At 39.4% G+C, this 15,445-nt stretch overlaps 1 protein-coding gene across 1 annotated transcript in view; it reads left to right on the plus strand.

Moving 5' to 3' along the window:
* Positions 1–15,445, plus strand: part of SLC35F1 (solute carrier family 35 member F1) — a 420,547-nt gene that overhangs the window by 337,639 nt on the left and 67,463 nt on the right. The window contains exon 3 of the mRNA XM_038000977.2: positions 7,700–7,827. Within this exon, the coding sequence (XP_037856905.1) occupies positions 7,700–7,827 (128 nt within the window). The remainder of the gene's footprint in view (positions 1–7,699; positions 7,828–15,445) is intronic.

A 15,445-nucleotide genomic window follows, 5' to 3' on the forward strand; every position in this document is an offset into this window, starting at 1 on the left:
TTTCTTCTTTATTAGTCTTGCTAGTGGTCTGTCAATTTTGTTGATCTTTTCAAAAAACCAACTCCTGGATTCATTGATTTTTTGGAGGGTTTTTTGTGTCTCTATCTCCTTCAGTTCCGCTCTGATCTTAGTTATTTCTTGCCTTCTGCTAGCTTTCGAATGTGTTTGCTCTTGCTTCTCTAGTTCTTTTAATTGCGATGTTAGAGTGTCAATTTTAGATCTTTCCTGCTTTCTCTTGTGGGCATTTAGTGCTATAAATTTCCCTCTACACACTGCTTTAAATGTGTCCCAGAGATTCTGGTATGTTGTATCTTTGTTCTCATTGGTTTCAAAGAACATCTTTATTTCTGCCTTCATTTCGTTATGTACCCAGTAGTCATTCAGGAGCAGGTTGTTCAGTTTCCATGTAGTTGAGCGGTTTTGATTGAGTTTCTTAGTCCTGAGTTCTAATTTGATTGCACTGTGGTCTGAGAGACAGTTTGTTATAATTTCTGTTCTTGTACATTTGCTGAGGAGTGCTTTACTTCCAATTACGTGGTCAATTTTGGAGTAAGTACGATGTGGTGCTGAGAAGAATGTATATTCTGTTGATTTGGGGTGGAGAGTTCTATAGATGTCTATTAGGTCTGCTTGCTGCAGAGATGAGTTCAATTCCTGGATATCCTTGTTAACTTTCTGTCTCGTTGATCTGTCTAATGTTGACAGTGGAGTGTTGAAGTCTCCCATTATTATTGTATGGGAGTCTAAGTCTCTTTGTAAGTCTCTAAGGACTTGCTTTATGAATCTGGGTGCTCCTGTATTGGGTGCATATATATTTAGGATAGTTAGCTCTTCCTGTTGAATTGATCCCTTTACCATTATGTAATGGCCTTCTTTGTCTCTTTTGATCTTTGATGGTTTAAAGTCTGTTTTATCAGAGACTAGTATTGCAACCCCCGCTTTTTTGTGTTCTCCATTTGCTTGGTAAATCTTCCTCCATCCCTTTATTTTGAGCCTATGTATGTCTCTGCGTGTGAGATGGGTCTCCTGAATACAGCAGACTGATGGATCTTGACTCTTTATCCAGTTTGCCAGTCTGTGTCTTTTAATTGGAGCATTTAGTCCATTTACATTTAAGGTTAAGATTGTTATGTGTGAACTTGATCCTGCCATGATGATATTAACTGGTTATTTTGCTCGTTAGTTGATGCAGTTTCTTCCTAGCCTTGATGGTCTTTACATTTTGGCATGTTTTTGCAATGGCTGGTACCGGTTGTTCCTTTCCATGTTTAGTGCTTCCTTCAGGGTCTCTTGTAAGGCAGGCCTAGTGGTGACAAAATCTCTAAGCATTTGCTTATCTGTAAAGGATTTTATTTCTCCTTCACTTATGAAACTTAGTTTGGCTGGATATAAAATTCTGGGTTTAAAATTCTTTTCTTTAAGAATGTTGAATATTGGCCCCCACTCTCTTCTGGCTTGAAGAGTTTCTGCCGAGAGATCTGCTGTTAGTCTGATGGGCTTCCCTTTGTGGGTAACCCGACCTTTCTCTCTGGCTGCCCTTAAGATTTTTTCCTTCATTTCAACTTTGGTGAATCTGGCAATTATGTGTCTTGGAGTTGCTCTTCTCGAGGAGTATCTTTGTGGCGTTCTCTGTATTTCCTGGATTTGAATGTTGGCCTGCCCTACTAGGTTGGGGAAGTTCTCCTGGATGATATCCTGAAGAGTGTTTTCCAACTTGGTTCCATTTTCCCCGTCACTTTCAGGCACCCCAATCAGACGTAGATTTGGTCTTTTTACATAATCCCATACTTCTTGCAGGCTTTGTTCATTTCTTTTTCTTCTTTTTTCTTTTGGTTTCTCTTCTCGCTTCATTTCATTCATTTGATCCTCCATCGCTGACATTCTTTCTTCCAGTTGATCGAGACGGTTACTGAAGCTTGTGCATTTGTCACGTATTTCTCGTGCCATGGTTTTCGTCTCTTTCATTTCGTTTGTGAGCTTCTCTGCATTAATTACTCTAGCCATCAATTCTTCCACTTTTTTTTCAAGATTTTTAGTTTCTTTGCGCTGGGTACGTAATTCCTCCTTTAGCTCTGAGAAATTTGATGGACTGAAGCCTTCTTCTCTCATCTCGTCGAAGTCATTCTCCGTCCAGCTTTGATCCGTTGCTGGCGATGAGCTGCGCTCCTTTGCCGGGGGAGATGCGCTCTTATTTTTTGAATTTCCAGCTTTTCTGCCCTGCATTTTCCCCATCTTTGTGGTTTTATCTGCCTCTGGTCTTTGATGATGGTGATGTACTGATGGGGTTTTGGTGTAGGTGTCCTTCCTGTTTGATAGCTTTCCTTCTAACAGTCAGGATCCTCAGCTGTAGGTTGTAGCTGTAGGAGATTGCTTGAGGTCCACTCCAGACCCTGTTTGCCTGGGTATCAGCAGCAGAGGCTGCAGAAGATAGAATATTTCTGAACAGCGAGTGTACCTGTCTGATTCTTGCTTTGGAATCTTCCTCTCAGGGGTGTACTCCACCCTGTGAGGTGTGGTGTGTCAGACTGCCCCTAGTGGGGGATGTCTCCCAGTTAGGCTACTCAGGGGTCAGGGACCCACTTGAGCAGGGAGTCTGTCCCTTCTCAGATCTCAACCTCCGTGTTGGGAGATCCACTGCTCTCTTCAAAGCTGTCAGACAGAGTCGTTTGCGTCTGCAGAGCTGCTGCGTTTGTTATTATTTACTGTGCCCTGTCCCCAGAGGTGGAGTCTACAGAGACAGGCAGGTTTCCTTGAGCTGCTGTGAGCTCCACCCAGTTCGAGCTTCCCAGCAGCTTTGTTTACCTACTTAAGCCTCAGCAATGGCGGGCGCCCCTCCCCCAGCCTCGCTGCTGCCTTGCCGGTAGATCACAGACTGCTGTGCTAGCAATGAGGGAGGCTCCGTGGGTGTGGGACACTCCCGGCCAGGTGTGGGATATGATCTCCTGGTGTGCCTGTCTGCTTAAAGCGCAGTATTGGGGTGGGAGTTACCCGATTTTCCAGGTGTTGTGTGTCTCAGTTCCCCTGGCTAGGAAAAGGGATTCCCTTCCCCCTTGCGCTTTCCAGGTGAGGCAATGCCTCGCCCTGCTTCAGCTCTCGCTGGTCGGGCTGCAGCAGCTGACCAGCACCGATCGTCTGGCACTCCCCAGTGAGATGAACCCAGTACCTCAGTTGAAAATGCAGAAATCGCCGGTCTTCTGTGTCGCTCGCGCTGGGAGTTGGAGACTGGAGCTGTTCCTATTCGGCCATCTTGCTCTTGAATCAAAATTTTCTTTCTCAAAAAATAAAGATCTGAGAAAAGCACAGTGAGCTGTTAACATTTATTAAATCAGGGAGGAGGATACATTATTCTCTAATCTTTTTATTTATATTTGGACATATTGATAATAAAAATAGTGAACAGAATGCATTTAATTGTCAAACCATAATTCTAAAGTTTCCACCCATGGATTTTATTACTTCTCCCAGTTAATTTTTAAGAAAAGGTGGGGTGGATTTCAAAACATTAGCATATTACCAGCTGTACTGGTGTTTCTTATAGATGGCCCTGTTTCATGAGGTTTGGGTAGTGCTGGCACAGGGACTCTAAGGAATATATTTTCATTATTCTAGAAATAGTTTTAATGGTCTATTGTAGAACAGTGTTAATGGGAGTCATGTAGATAAATCCCCAAGCAGGCTTTTCAGCGGTTGCATTTTTTGCTCAGCCAAAAATAAAAAAGCCTTCCTCTTGCCCTCCTGAATAATTCTGCTAAGCAAGCATGTTGTCTATTTTCAGGTACTTCAGATGAAACAATATGGAAGCATTTATTTAGGGTGTTTTGCATTGCAAACTTCAGCAGAATGGCAAGGCAACTAATCATTCCTTTGAATCTATGTAATGAATAACACTTTGAATATGTTATTGATTGATGGAACAAACAGCACCATAGCCCATTTTTTCAGTGCTATGTATTGAGATGTGGCTGGTGTGCTCTGAGTCTGGCAATTCTGTGTTCACTGTGTAAATTAACTGGGACAAGAGTCTGTGACCCTTTATTTATTATTTTTAGAATTGCAGTGTGAAGGTTAAATATGCCATTCACCTTTTTATATCCAAGGTACAGTGTATTATGTGTAAAATGTTCACCAAATTAATTTTGTCAGATGTTGTCTACATTCTAACTAGAAAACAATTCTCATAGGTTGAAACATGAATATTTCTAATAGATATATTTTCAGTGCCTCAATTGCAATGGCATTTAACATTGCTGAGATTATTAAACTTGAAATTTATTTATGCAGTTGTATTATTTATTGACTGCCTGTCATGCACTGTTGGATCTGGGAATAAAGTGATGACCAAGACAATTCTGCTGTCTCCAAATTGTTAATAATCTAATGTGTAACAGAGTCAAGAAAGTAGGTAATTATAAGACGGGAGGATAAGCACTTGGCATAAATAAAGGGTGTTGGCCGGGCATGGTGGCTTACGCCTGTAATCCCAGCAATTTGGGAGGTTGAGGCAGGTGGATCACAAGGTCAGGAGATTGAGACCAGCCTGACCAACATGGAGAAACCCCATCTCTACTCAAAATACAAAATTAACTGGGTGTGGTGGTACATGCCTGTAATCCCAGCTACTCGGGAGACTGTGAGGCAGGAGAATTGCTTGAACCTGGGAGGTGGAGGTTGCAGTGAGCCGAGATTGCACCATTGCACTCCAGCCTGGGTGACAAGAGCAAAATTGCATCTCAAAAAAAAAAAAAGGGGGGGGGGTTGTTAAGGGAGCACACAGCAGGAAAACCTAGCCCTGTCTAGAGTGATAAGAGTATCAAGGAAGGCTTCCTGATAGAAGTATGTATGCTGAGACTTCATTTGGAGACTGAAGGAAGAATAGTCCAAGTAGAGGAAACAGCACATGGAAAGGCCCAGAGACAAGAGAAAGTGTACTTTGGGCCAAATGTTCAGGTCATTTCTTTGGTATGAAGAGTCTTCACCACTCTGTGGTTGTATCTCTTTGGGATTCTTAGCTCAAGTCACCCTGAGAATGGCCATTGAACATTAATCATCTGAAAGTCCTAGTTTTGATTCTCAGCACAATGCACAGGCCCCCCCACCCAAGACCAATTAAATCAGAATCTCTAGGGGCTGGTCCCAGGCATTAGGACTTTTTTGAGTTTTGTTTTGTTTTGTTTTGTTTTGTTGAGACAGAGTTTCACTCTGTTGCCAGACTGGAGTGCAGTGGCGCGATCTCGGATCACTGCAACCTCCGCCTCCTGGGTTCCAGTGATTCTCCTGCCTCAGCCTCCCGAGTACCTGGGACTACAGGTGTGCACCACCACGCCTAGCTAAATTTTGTATTTTTAATAGAGACAGAATTTCACCATGTTGTCCAGGTTGATCTCGATCTCTTGACCTCATGATCTGCCTGTCTCGGCCTCCCAAAGTGCTGGGATTACAGGCATGAGCCACCGCACCCGGCCAGGACTTTCTAAAAGCTCTCCAGATGATGTGAATATAGAGTCAAGTTGAGAATCACCGACTGACAAGACAAATCCTGACAGATGTGTTGATTGTCAAACATGTAAGGCAAGTCAGAGAGGCAGAAGAGCTGCTCAAAGACTGCCAAAATGATCTGGCGGTGAAGAACTGACCTTGGGGATCACATCTACCAGCCTTCTCATGTGCAAAACCGTGAAAAGAGTGACTCATATTCTAGCACTGGCTCTTGACATATTCAGACAGTATTTCACAGGGTTTGTTTTTTTTTTTTTTTTTTCAGTTCATTAATTCATTCACTCCAAAACACTTAGCTAACCCTTGCTAGACGCTATGGATAAGTATATGAGTAAGACATTAACTCTACCTTTGGATACAAGCACCCTGTCTAGTGAAGAGTCAGTAATCACAATCCTATGAAAGGATTAATTAGAGATGGATGTGCATTGCCCAGTTGGGGAAAGGGGTTAGCCAAAAGACCAGCGAAGGGCTATATTTTGAAAAATGAATAGGAGTTTGCAAGATGGGGAGTGCAGTTCCCTGAGACAGAAAGACTTTGTGCATGCTTGAAGGCTTGAAGGCTATGAGAAGTGTGGCTTGAAAAAGTAGGCTGGAAAACTGATTTGACCACCAAAGGTCTCAAGAGACCCTTCTCTCCTATTGCCAACTGGCCACAACTCATGCTTTGGCAGTCTGTATGTAACTGAAAGCTTTGTGCTCACATGTCTCCATAGGGTTGGAAAGACCACGTCATATCATGGTCATTGGAATACAACTAAGAGCAGAAATCAGTAGCTCAAGGTTCTGAGAGTGGTCCAAATACAGCTGAGGATCCAGTGTTCTGCTGAGGCTTTGAGGACCAGCTGAAGTACATCTCTAGTACTAAAGATGTGTGTCACTGTTTAGGCAGCCTTTAAGATGGCCTGCAAGGATCTCTGCCTCCTGGTATTCACTTCCTTATGGATTTCTCTCCCCTTGAATGTGGGCTGGACTTATTGACCCTTTACTAAAGAATAGAGTAAAAGTGTCACTTTTGAGAACAGGTTATAAAAAACTGATCTTCCATCTTTGTTTTTTTTTTTCTCTCTCTCTCTCGTTGTTCATCCTGGGATAAACCAAATACCATGTTTTGAGGCAGTACTGTGCAAAGATCCTTGGGGTAAGGGGCCAACACCCACCAACAGCCATGTGACTGAGCTTGGAAGCAGGTCCCTTCCCAGTCATTCCTTCAGATCACACTGCATTCCTGGTTGACAACTGGCTGCAACTTACTGGGAGACCTTGAGCTGGAGACACTCATTTAAGCTCTAACCTGGTTCTTGACCCACAAAAACTGAGAGATAATCAGTATTTCTTGTTTTAAACATCTCTGTCTCCGGATACCTTGTTACACAGTCATAAATATGGTTATAGTCACCATTCACTGAGTTTCTGTATACCTACATCCTCTATGAAGACCCCACAGGTTGGCTACAGAGAGTTATTATTGTTCCTGATCCTGATTGCCCCGCCTTGAAAAATAAGGTTTATCTCAGGCCTGAAATATGTCAAAATAAGAATGAAGAACTAAGAGATTCAGCTGTTCTGATGCTACCAGTTTAAAATGCAAGATGGTGAAGATTATAGTTGTTGGCAGTATTAAAAGTGTTTTCAAATGGCACTCCTTTTCATCTGAGAGTGATGACCCAACTTCCTCTCTCTTCCCATCATCCACAAACCACCAGAGTGCATGCAACATTCACGCTGATCAGGAACTCGGGATAGCATCTCAGAGTCTTACTACAGAACTGCTGCCAAGCACAAGCCTTTTTCTATTTGGTTCTTTTCATTTTTATCTATTTCATCACAATCCTGAAATTTAGGATGATTTGGAATGTGTGTGTTTATGCAGCCTTTCTGGTACACCTTTCTTTTTATTTTCATATGATGTAAATATTTTATTGTTCCTTTATTCACACACAAAAGATATTTTGCATGGTAAGCTAATAACCTGCCCAGTCTTACTCTGGCATAGAAACTAACTTGAAAAGCCAAATCTACAATAAAGATAATTTGCTAAGTAAAAACATGTGGGTATCTGATACCTTGATTTATTTGTTTAAATATTTGGTAAACTTAAGGTTAAAAATATATAATGTTGCAACATATTAGAATTCTTCTAAATATACAATTTAGTCTGTTTCAGGAACCTAACCCATTTCTTCTTAACTTTGTAACACAGGAGAAGAAAACCTCCTGGCAATTTTACGACGAAGATGGTGGAAGTACATGATTTTGGGACTCATAGACCTGGAAGCAAATTACCTGGTGGTCAAGGCTTACCAATACACAACGCTGACCAGTATCCAGGTACCAATGGTTCTTCTTCCCTTCTCAACTTCCTCTATCCACATGTAGTTTACTTTCAGTTTAGTCCTTGAGAATCTGTATACTATAAGTTACTATCTGTATACTATACTATAGTATACAGTCTGTACTATACAGATTCTGTATACTATAAGTCTGTAAGTTTTACAACAAGAGGGAAACTGGTTGTATAAAAATTAACTTGAACTTTATTTATATGTCTTATAATTTTTTTAATTTAAGTGTAATTGGACATCTTTTATCCCTTTGTTTCGAATATATTACAATTACTATTGACAATGTAAAAAAATTTGTGTCTTTGAATGCTGTCAACTAATCTTATGTTAGCAGGAGAATTATTAATAAATATAAAAACAAATCAATTTTAATCACAACTTTTAACTTTTTAGAATGTTAATAGACTTTGATTAAATAATCAAACTGCTTAATAATCTTTTCTTTTAGCTTTTTTAATGTGTAAAATTTGCAACCTGAAGGGACAGGTTTTTTCCTAAAGGGACAAGAATTCAATTCTTAAAATGTGTTATGCCTGAAGATAGCTACTGTGTTCCTCTCTCCCTTCTTCCCTCTCCTTCTCTTTCTCACACACATGAACACACACACACACACACACACACAATTGCAAGTTTACCTTTGCTTTTCACAATTTTTGACAGACATATATATTCCTCATTGCACTGCAAATGATAAACTTAACTATTTTTGTTTCATCTTCACTTCTTTTTATATGGCAATATTATTAATTCCATACCATTGCAAAGCTCTAGGATAAAACACAAAACAAAACATTGTTCTCATAATAGATTTAGTTTAGCTTTGATACTTCCTGCCATCTTGTCTATTTGCTTATGAACAGCAATAACAAAAATGGAGAAACAAATAAGCAGCAAAGCACTTGAAAAAATTTAGATGAAATACAGTGGGTGGGAAACTATCTAAACCTGACTTAGTTTTCCTACCATCTGATTTTCATATGAACTTCAAAGATAGCTTGAAATGAAAGTAATTAATGGTAGCATTTTTCCAGGACCACTTCCATATGCACGTTGTGTTCCAAGAGCTTTTGTGCGATCAGATTCCTAGTAAGGTGCATATTTAAGAAAATAGATAACTGATAAGGGAGACCTGAGCCTGTCTGGCCACTTTAATCCTTAGCATCCTGTGACTTTTAGACTGATGTTGGAAGAGATACAAGGCAGTAGCAAGATGCCCCATGAGACTCCAGAAGGAGTGCATTCTTGGCACTTGCCTTTTAAAAACATTTCCTTGTATGAAATCCTTTCTCTCCCTTTTAGAACTTTCTCTTCTCCAACTTTTAGAGCCCTGCTTTCCCTAAAGTTGGCCTTCTTGTTTCTTTTTCATCTTTTCCAAGATGAAAAGGAGACTCAAAATGCCCCCATGCACAATATATTACATTTCTTTTTGTTAAAAAATATATTTGGGGATACTCATACTCTCTATTCTCTATACATTGTCAATGCTGTTAGGACATTTTTAAGGATCTTGAAAGCAAGGAGTATGACTTTTTAAAATTAATTTATAAATCTACCTGGTATGGATGGCATCATGCATAAATTAGCATTTAGACATAAACACACCAATTATAAATATGATTAAGCCATCACCTAGAACTTCCCCAATTACAGTTTCTTTATTTTGCGTAAGACCTCATGAATTCTAAGAAAACACACACACACACACACACACAACGGCTGCACATTCCAGAGGGAGAATAATTCAGTGCACAACTTTTTTTTTCCTTTGTCTCTCTTTTATACCCAGGCTGGAGTACAGTGGCAGAAACATGCCTCACTGCTGCCTCAACTTCCTGGGCTCAAGCGATCCTCTGGCCTCAGCAACAAGTTGCTGGGACTACAGGCACACACCAACATGCCTGGCTAATTTTTGTAGTTTTTCTAGAGGTGGGATTTCCCCATGTTGCCCAGGCTTGTCTCGAACTCCTGAACTCAGGAGATCCACCCACCTCAGCCTTCCAAAGTGCTGGGACTACAGGCATGAGCCATGCGCCCAGCCTGTATGTCTTCTTTAACAACGATAGTTATAATGTCCTTCATGTTCACCTCTCCATACAATCAAGCTTTAAAATGGAAAAACCTTTTAGATACGTCATAACTATGTAATTGTTATTGTACACAGCACCAGTAATTTGGTATGCTGTGTACAAATGAAATGAGTTTCATAAAATTGGCGAATTTACCACTCATTTAATTTTGAAATCTTATTATATATTTTTATGATAAATACTAATACACTGGAAAAAATTATGGAAATAAAAATTATTGGCAGTTTATGTATATCGACATTCATTATTCAGTGCAATCTGAAGTTGTCACTAGAAAAAAACATTGCTTCTTTCTTTCCACCTCCCCTCTCCCTTTCTCATCTTAGGAATGGTATAAGAATATTTCCCACTATAGATGTCCCATAAACACCTAGGTTTCTCTCTCTTAAACACACACACAATTTGCTACATTTTTTAAATTAATACCCTGCTCAAGGTGTTTCTATTACTTGGAATATCCTTTCCACCTCCATCCCCTACCCATTGAAGTCCTATGTATTTCAACGTCCTCTGTACCTTAGGATGCTTTCAAATTATAAATAAGGGAAAGCCCAGCGGAAACTGTCTTTTGAAATAAAGAAATTTAAGCTGGGCATACAGTTGTGCACCTCTGTAGTCCCAGCTGCCCAGTTACTGGGGAGGTTGAGGCCAGAGGATTGCTTGAGGTCAGGAATTCAAGGCTGTTCTGGGCAATATAGTAAGATCCCATCTCTTAAATAATAGTAATAATAATAATATAATGATAATAAAGGGAATTTATTGATTCTCATAACTGGAACATCTAGAAAAAGGATGATCTTCAGGATAGTTGGCCAAATAATGTCATCAGGGGCTCATTTTTGTTTTTCGTTTTTCCCATGTTTCGCCTCTACTATCCCTTCTGCTAGATTTATATTAAAGCAGGCTCCTCTCATGGTCATGAGATGGATTTGAGCACAAATTGGGGGTACATGTCCTTCTTCCTTCATGTCCAATGAGAGACAGAAAAGATGCTTGCCCACAACCATTGAATAAAAATCTGACACTGTATTCTGATTAGGCCACACTAATGGCCAAGGAGAATGCTGTGAGTTAATTGGCTTAGACCTGGAGTAGCTGAATCAATAGAGGATGAGATTTCTCTCACTGGTTTAGCTGAATGGTTCTCAATAGAAGTACTCCTGGCATTTTGAGTGAACAGTACCCACTGATAGAGTCAGGGTGGGATCAATGCCATCCAGTCACACATCTGTCACCCATTAAGGGAGAGGTGAGACAGATGGATGCAGGAGGAAGAACCACAATGTCTCTACGCCCAGTGTAGCTCCCACCTCCCATCAACAAACCCCACAATCAGAACAAGTCTCTCTCTCTTTTGTCTTCCGAGGTGTTGTGCTTTCTAGCTCTATTTGCAGTCTTTTACCTAAGAAGGATATTTGCATATTCCCATCTACTCCACCAAACGGTGTGCTCTTTCATAGCAAGGATAATTTCTTGTTCACCTTTGAATCTCTAGTACCTAGAGGAAACCCCAGCACATACTAGATACTCAATAAATGTTTGAAGAAGTTAATTGTATACATTGATTTCCAGTATTTTGGAGCACAGGAACTCCCAATGGTCCTTTATCTAAATTTAGAAGCCCCCAGAATGTTCATAGAGGTAGGGTGCGGAAAGGGAGGGAGAAATGTTGTCTTCACACCAAAACTGGACCCATTAGCCCAGAGTCAAGACGTATTAAAGGACCTAAGGGGGAAATGAGGAGTGACTTTCCTGTTTGGAACCATAGTTGGCGTTTGTTTGTTTGTTTTTTTTCTGTTGAGCATTGAAAAAATTACAACAAATTGTTTAAGTTCAGTGAGTTGTTGTTTTTTTTTTTTTAAGTTTTTTCAAGTGTGTTTTGCCTGTGAACAGTGACAATTTATTCTTAATAGCTGGTCCCCTGATCCTCAGGTATTTAGTTCAAACCTATGTTCTACACCTGACACTATATCCATCCTGCCATCTTTCTCAAGTTAGCCATTTGGCACCCTATTTAATGCTGCATTCTATGAAAAGGTTTATTTTAATTCTGTAGTAAGAAAAATTATTTCAGTGAAATGTCAATTCGTCTTCACTGTAATTTACTGAGCAAGAAACAGGGAAGTAAAAAGGCAAGTTGAATCTAACAGTTCTAGAACCGCTTTGCCACCTATAACAAATAAATCTATTAAATAACAAGTGATCAGAACAGAAGGCATTTCCTCTGTGAGCCCTATTTATAGTGCTGTTTTAGTCAGTTCCACCAATCTTTTATTCACTACAGATTGGTGGAACTGACAAGTACCTAAAACAATTTTCCCTTGTTTCTATAAACATTAATTGAACATATAATATGTGTTTTACTTATATTAATCAATAAAGAAGACACGTTTATTTAGCATCTGAGAAATGCACTAGTTACTGCAGGTGATATAAAGGGAAATGAATCAGCCTTGCCCTACTGAAGCTTATGAACTTCTAAAGGGGATAAGAGGCACAGCTTAATGATAGTAACACCAAGTGTGGCAAGAGAGCAGACACTTAAGTTCCATGATTTTCAAAGGAGGCAGAGATGATAGTTGTATGAAAAGTCAAGGAAGTGTCCATTCAGATGGGTCTCTGAGATTGGATAAAATGTGGAGAGGATAAAATGTGGGTATAACTTTGCATATGAAACACACCTCATAACAGAAGTCTGGGGGCCTAAAACTCAAGGAATATGACTGGAGAACAATTATTTTTATCTGATTAATAGTCACTTCAAAAGTAATTACTGAATACTTTGTGTTCAAGACACTATTAGGTGGTGAATACACTTGTACGCAAAAGTAAATCCTGTACATACTCTCACAGAGCTTCCAGTCAAGTGAGAAAGGCAGCTTTGAATCAAATAACCAAACGAATGAAGATATAATCAAGAATAAACATTCTGAAGGAAATCAACACAGTTCTCTGGGAACGTTTGTCAAAGCAATCTAATCCAAACTGGAAGGTTGGGGAAGATCTTCCTGAAGAACTGATGGTGGAACTGAGTAGATTAGTTGGAAGAGAAAGAGATCCAGGCTAAGCAGACAGCATGTTCAAGCCCCTATGTTGGGATGGACCATGGCAAGGATGAGGTTCCAAGCAGGGTCACGTGTCTGGGCAAGGACACCAAAGAGAAAAGTGGCACAAGATGGTGAGACAAAGAGGCAGGGGTCAGCCCCCACAGATCTGGGTGGCCAGGTCAAGTGTTTGGGTCTTTAGGCTAGTACCACTAGAAGCCACTGCAAAATTTTTAATCTGCAAGTTAATGTGACAGATTTGAGTTTCAAAGACCATTGTGGCTGGTATGTGAACAGATTGAAGCAATAGGTACTCAAAAAGGAATAGAGGAAGCGAGAGCCAAGAGTTAAGCTGGGCCATATTGTAGAAGGTCTTCGATGCCAGGATGACTTAATGTTGTAGGTAAAAGAAAACCTGTATTTTTCTTAGGAAACAAATGACAGGATGTGACCCAAGCACATTTGTTTTAACAAGAGAGATTTCATTAATAACTGGCAGAGCACCAAATGCTCTTGTTCTCAGATTCTGTCAAAAACAGAGATGTAAACAAAAAGGCATAGTCACTCCCTGCCCTATCCCCTTGCCCTTTCAGTTTCTGCACAAATGTCACAAACAATGGATACATGAAGCTTGAGAGGAAAATATATGTATATATTTTCCTTTTATTTATTTATATATATATATATAGCTGCAATTTCCTGTGAATCTATAATCACTGAAAAAATATTGTTGCAATTTCCTATAAATCTATAATCACTGTAAAAATATAAGATCCTTTGAACTCTTCACACAACTTTCCCCAATGGTGACATTTTCTATTACTTAGAATAATGACAGATCCAGGATATTGACTGTAGAACTATTTCACTTTTCATACATTTTTACCTTCACTTGTGTGTGTGTGTATGTGTGTGTGTATGTAGTTCTATGCACTTTGGTCCCATGTATAGGTTCATGTAACCACCACTACAATCAGGTACAGAATTGTCTCATCACCACAAACGAAACCCCTTGGAGCTACCCCTATGAAGCCCATCACCCTCATCTCTGTCGCTGGCAACCACTAATCTGTTCTTCATCTATACAATTCTGTCAGCTAGAGAATGCTATATAAAAACCAAATTATACAGTATCTAACCTTTTGAGATCAACTTTTTTCACTAAGCATAGTGTCCTTAAATCCCTCTAAATTGTTTCATGTATCAATAGTTTGTTCTTTTTTATTGTTGAGTAGTGTCCCATGGTATGAATAAACCAGAGTTTGTGTAACCATTTACCTGCTGAAAGACATTTGTGTTGTGTCCACCTTTAGGCTTTTATAAATAAAGTTGCTGTGAACATTCATGTGCAGGTTTTTGTGTCAATAAAGTATTCATTTCTCTGGGATAAATGCACAAAAGTGCAATAGCTGGGTCATATGGTAAGTGCATATTTACTTTTAGAAGCTGTCAAGCTAATTCCCTTAGCAGCTGTACCATTTTACATTCCCACCAGCAACGTATGAGACATCTATTGGTTCTCCATCCTCACCAGCATTTAGTGTTACCATTATTTTTTATTTCTGGCAACTTAAAAGCCATGTAGTAATATTTCACTGTGGTTTTAATTTGTATTTGCAGAATGGCTAGTTATGTTGAATGTCTTTTGGGAAAAATATTTCTAACTTTGCTTTATAATCTGAAGCAAAAAAAAAGTTAACATTGACAAAAATGATAACATTTTTGCAGGAAAAAGATGATGAAAGAAAGATATTGAAGTGAAGAAACCTAGCTGTTTTCCTTATTAGAAAGTAAAAAGAGAGATGGTAGCATTATCATGTTGGATTTATAAGGATTTTATTCTAAAGATGCATTTGTAGGCTGGTGTATCTTGACTTGTGGAGAATGAATAGATTGTGCTGTGACTTTGAGAGAGATTAGCAATGACATTTGGATATATTTTCAAAGCTATGCTATTTTTATAACTGTTCTATATGAACCATTACAGTAGAAATACTAGCTGTATGACTTCTTATCCAAAGATTATTCATCTTTTTTCAGGAATACAGACTCAAATGCAAACAGATTAAACTAGTGTTTCTGTGAAATAGGAAGAAAGTGTATCTCTTCAAACATGATAGTTTGGTAATTAAAATTCACTCACGTTGGGAACAATTTCCCGTATCCTTGCTAACCATGCTGAGGGGTCTGAGCCTCTGACACCTTATCCCCTCCTTCACACAGTGCATATTTCACAGCTCTTCAGATTCTTTAAGCAGTTTCCATCAAGAGTGAAGGACAAGGAGGTAATCCTTCCAACACTGATTATTTTCTTTTCTGCACCACTCCTCTGACATGGGCATGTTAGTAGAGATTAATACAAAACAAATGCCAGTCTCCCTAATGTGCAGTGTGATATCCAACCTTGAGATTAATTCCACAGGGTGTATAAAACATATGCATGCAACAGTTAGTCTCATCACTTTATGTAACT

Source organism: Chlorocebus sabaeus, chromosome 13 (assembly GCF_047675955.1).
Source record: "Chlorocebus sabaeus isolate Y175 chromosome 13, mChlSab1.0.hap1, whole genome shotgun sequence".
Taxonomy (NCBI): domain Eukaryota; kingdom Metazoa; phylum Chordata; class Mammalia; order Primates; family Cercopithecidae; genus Chlorocebus; species Chlorocebus sabaeus.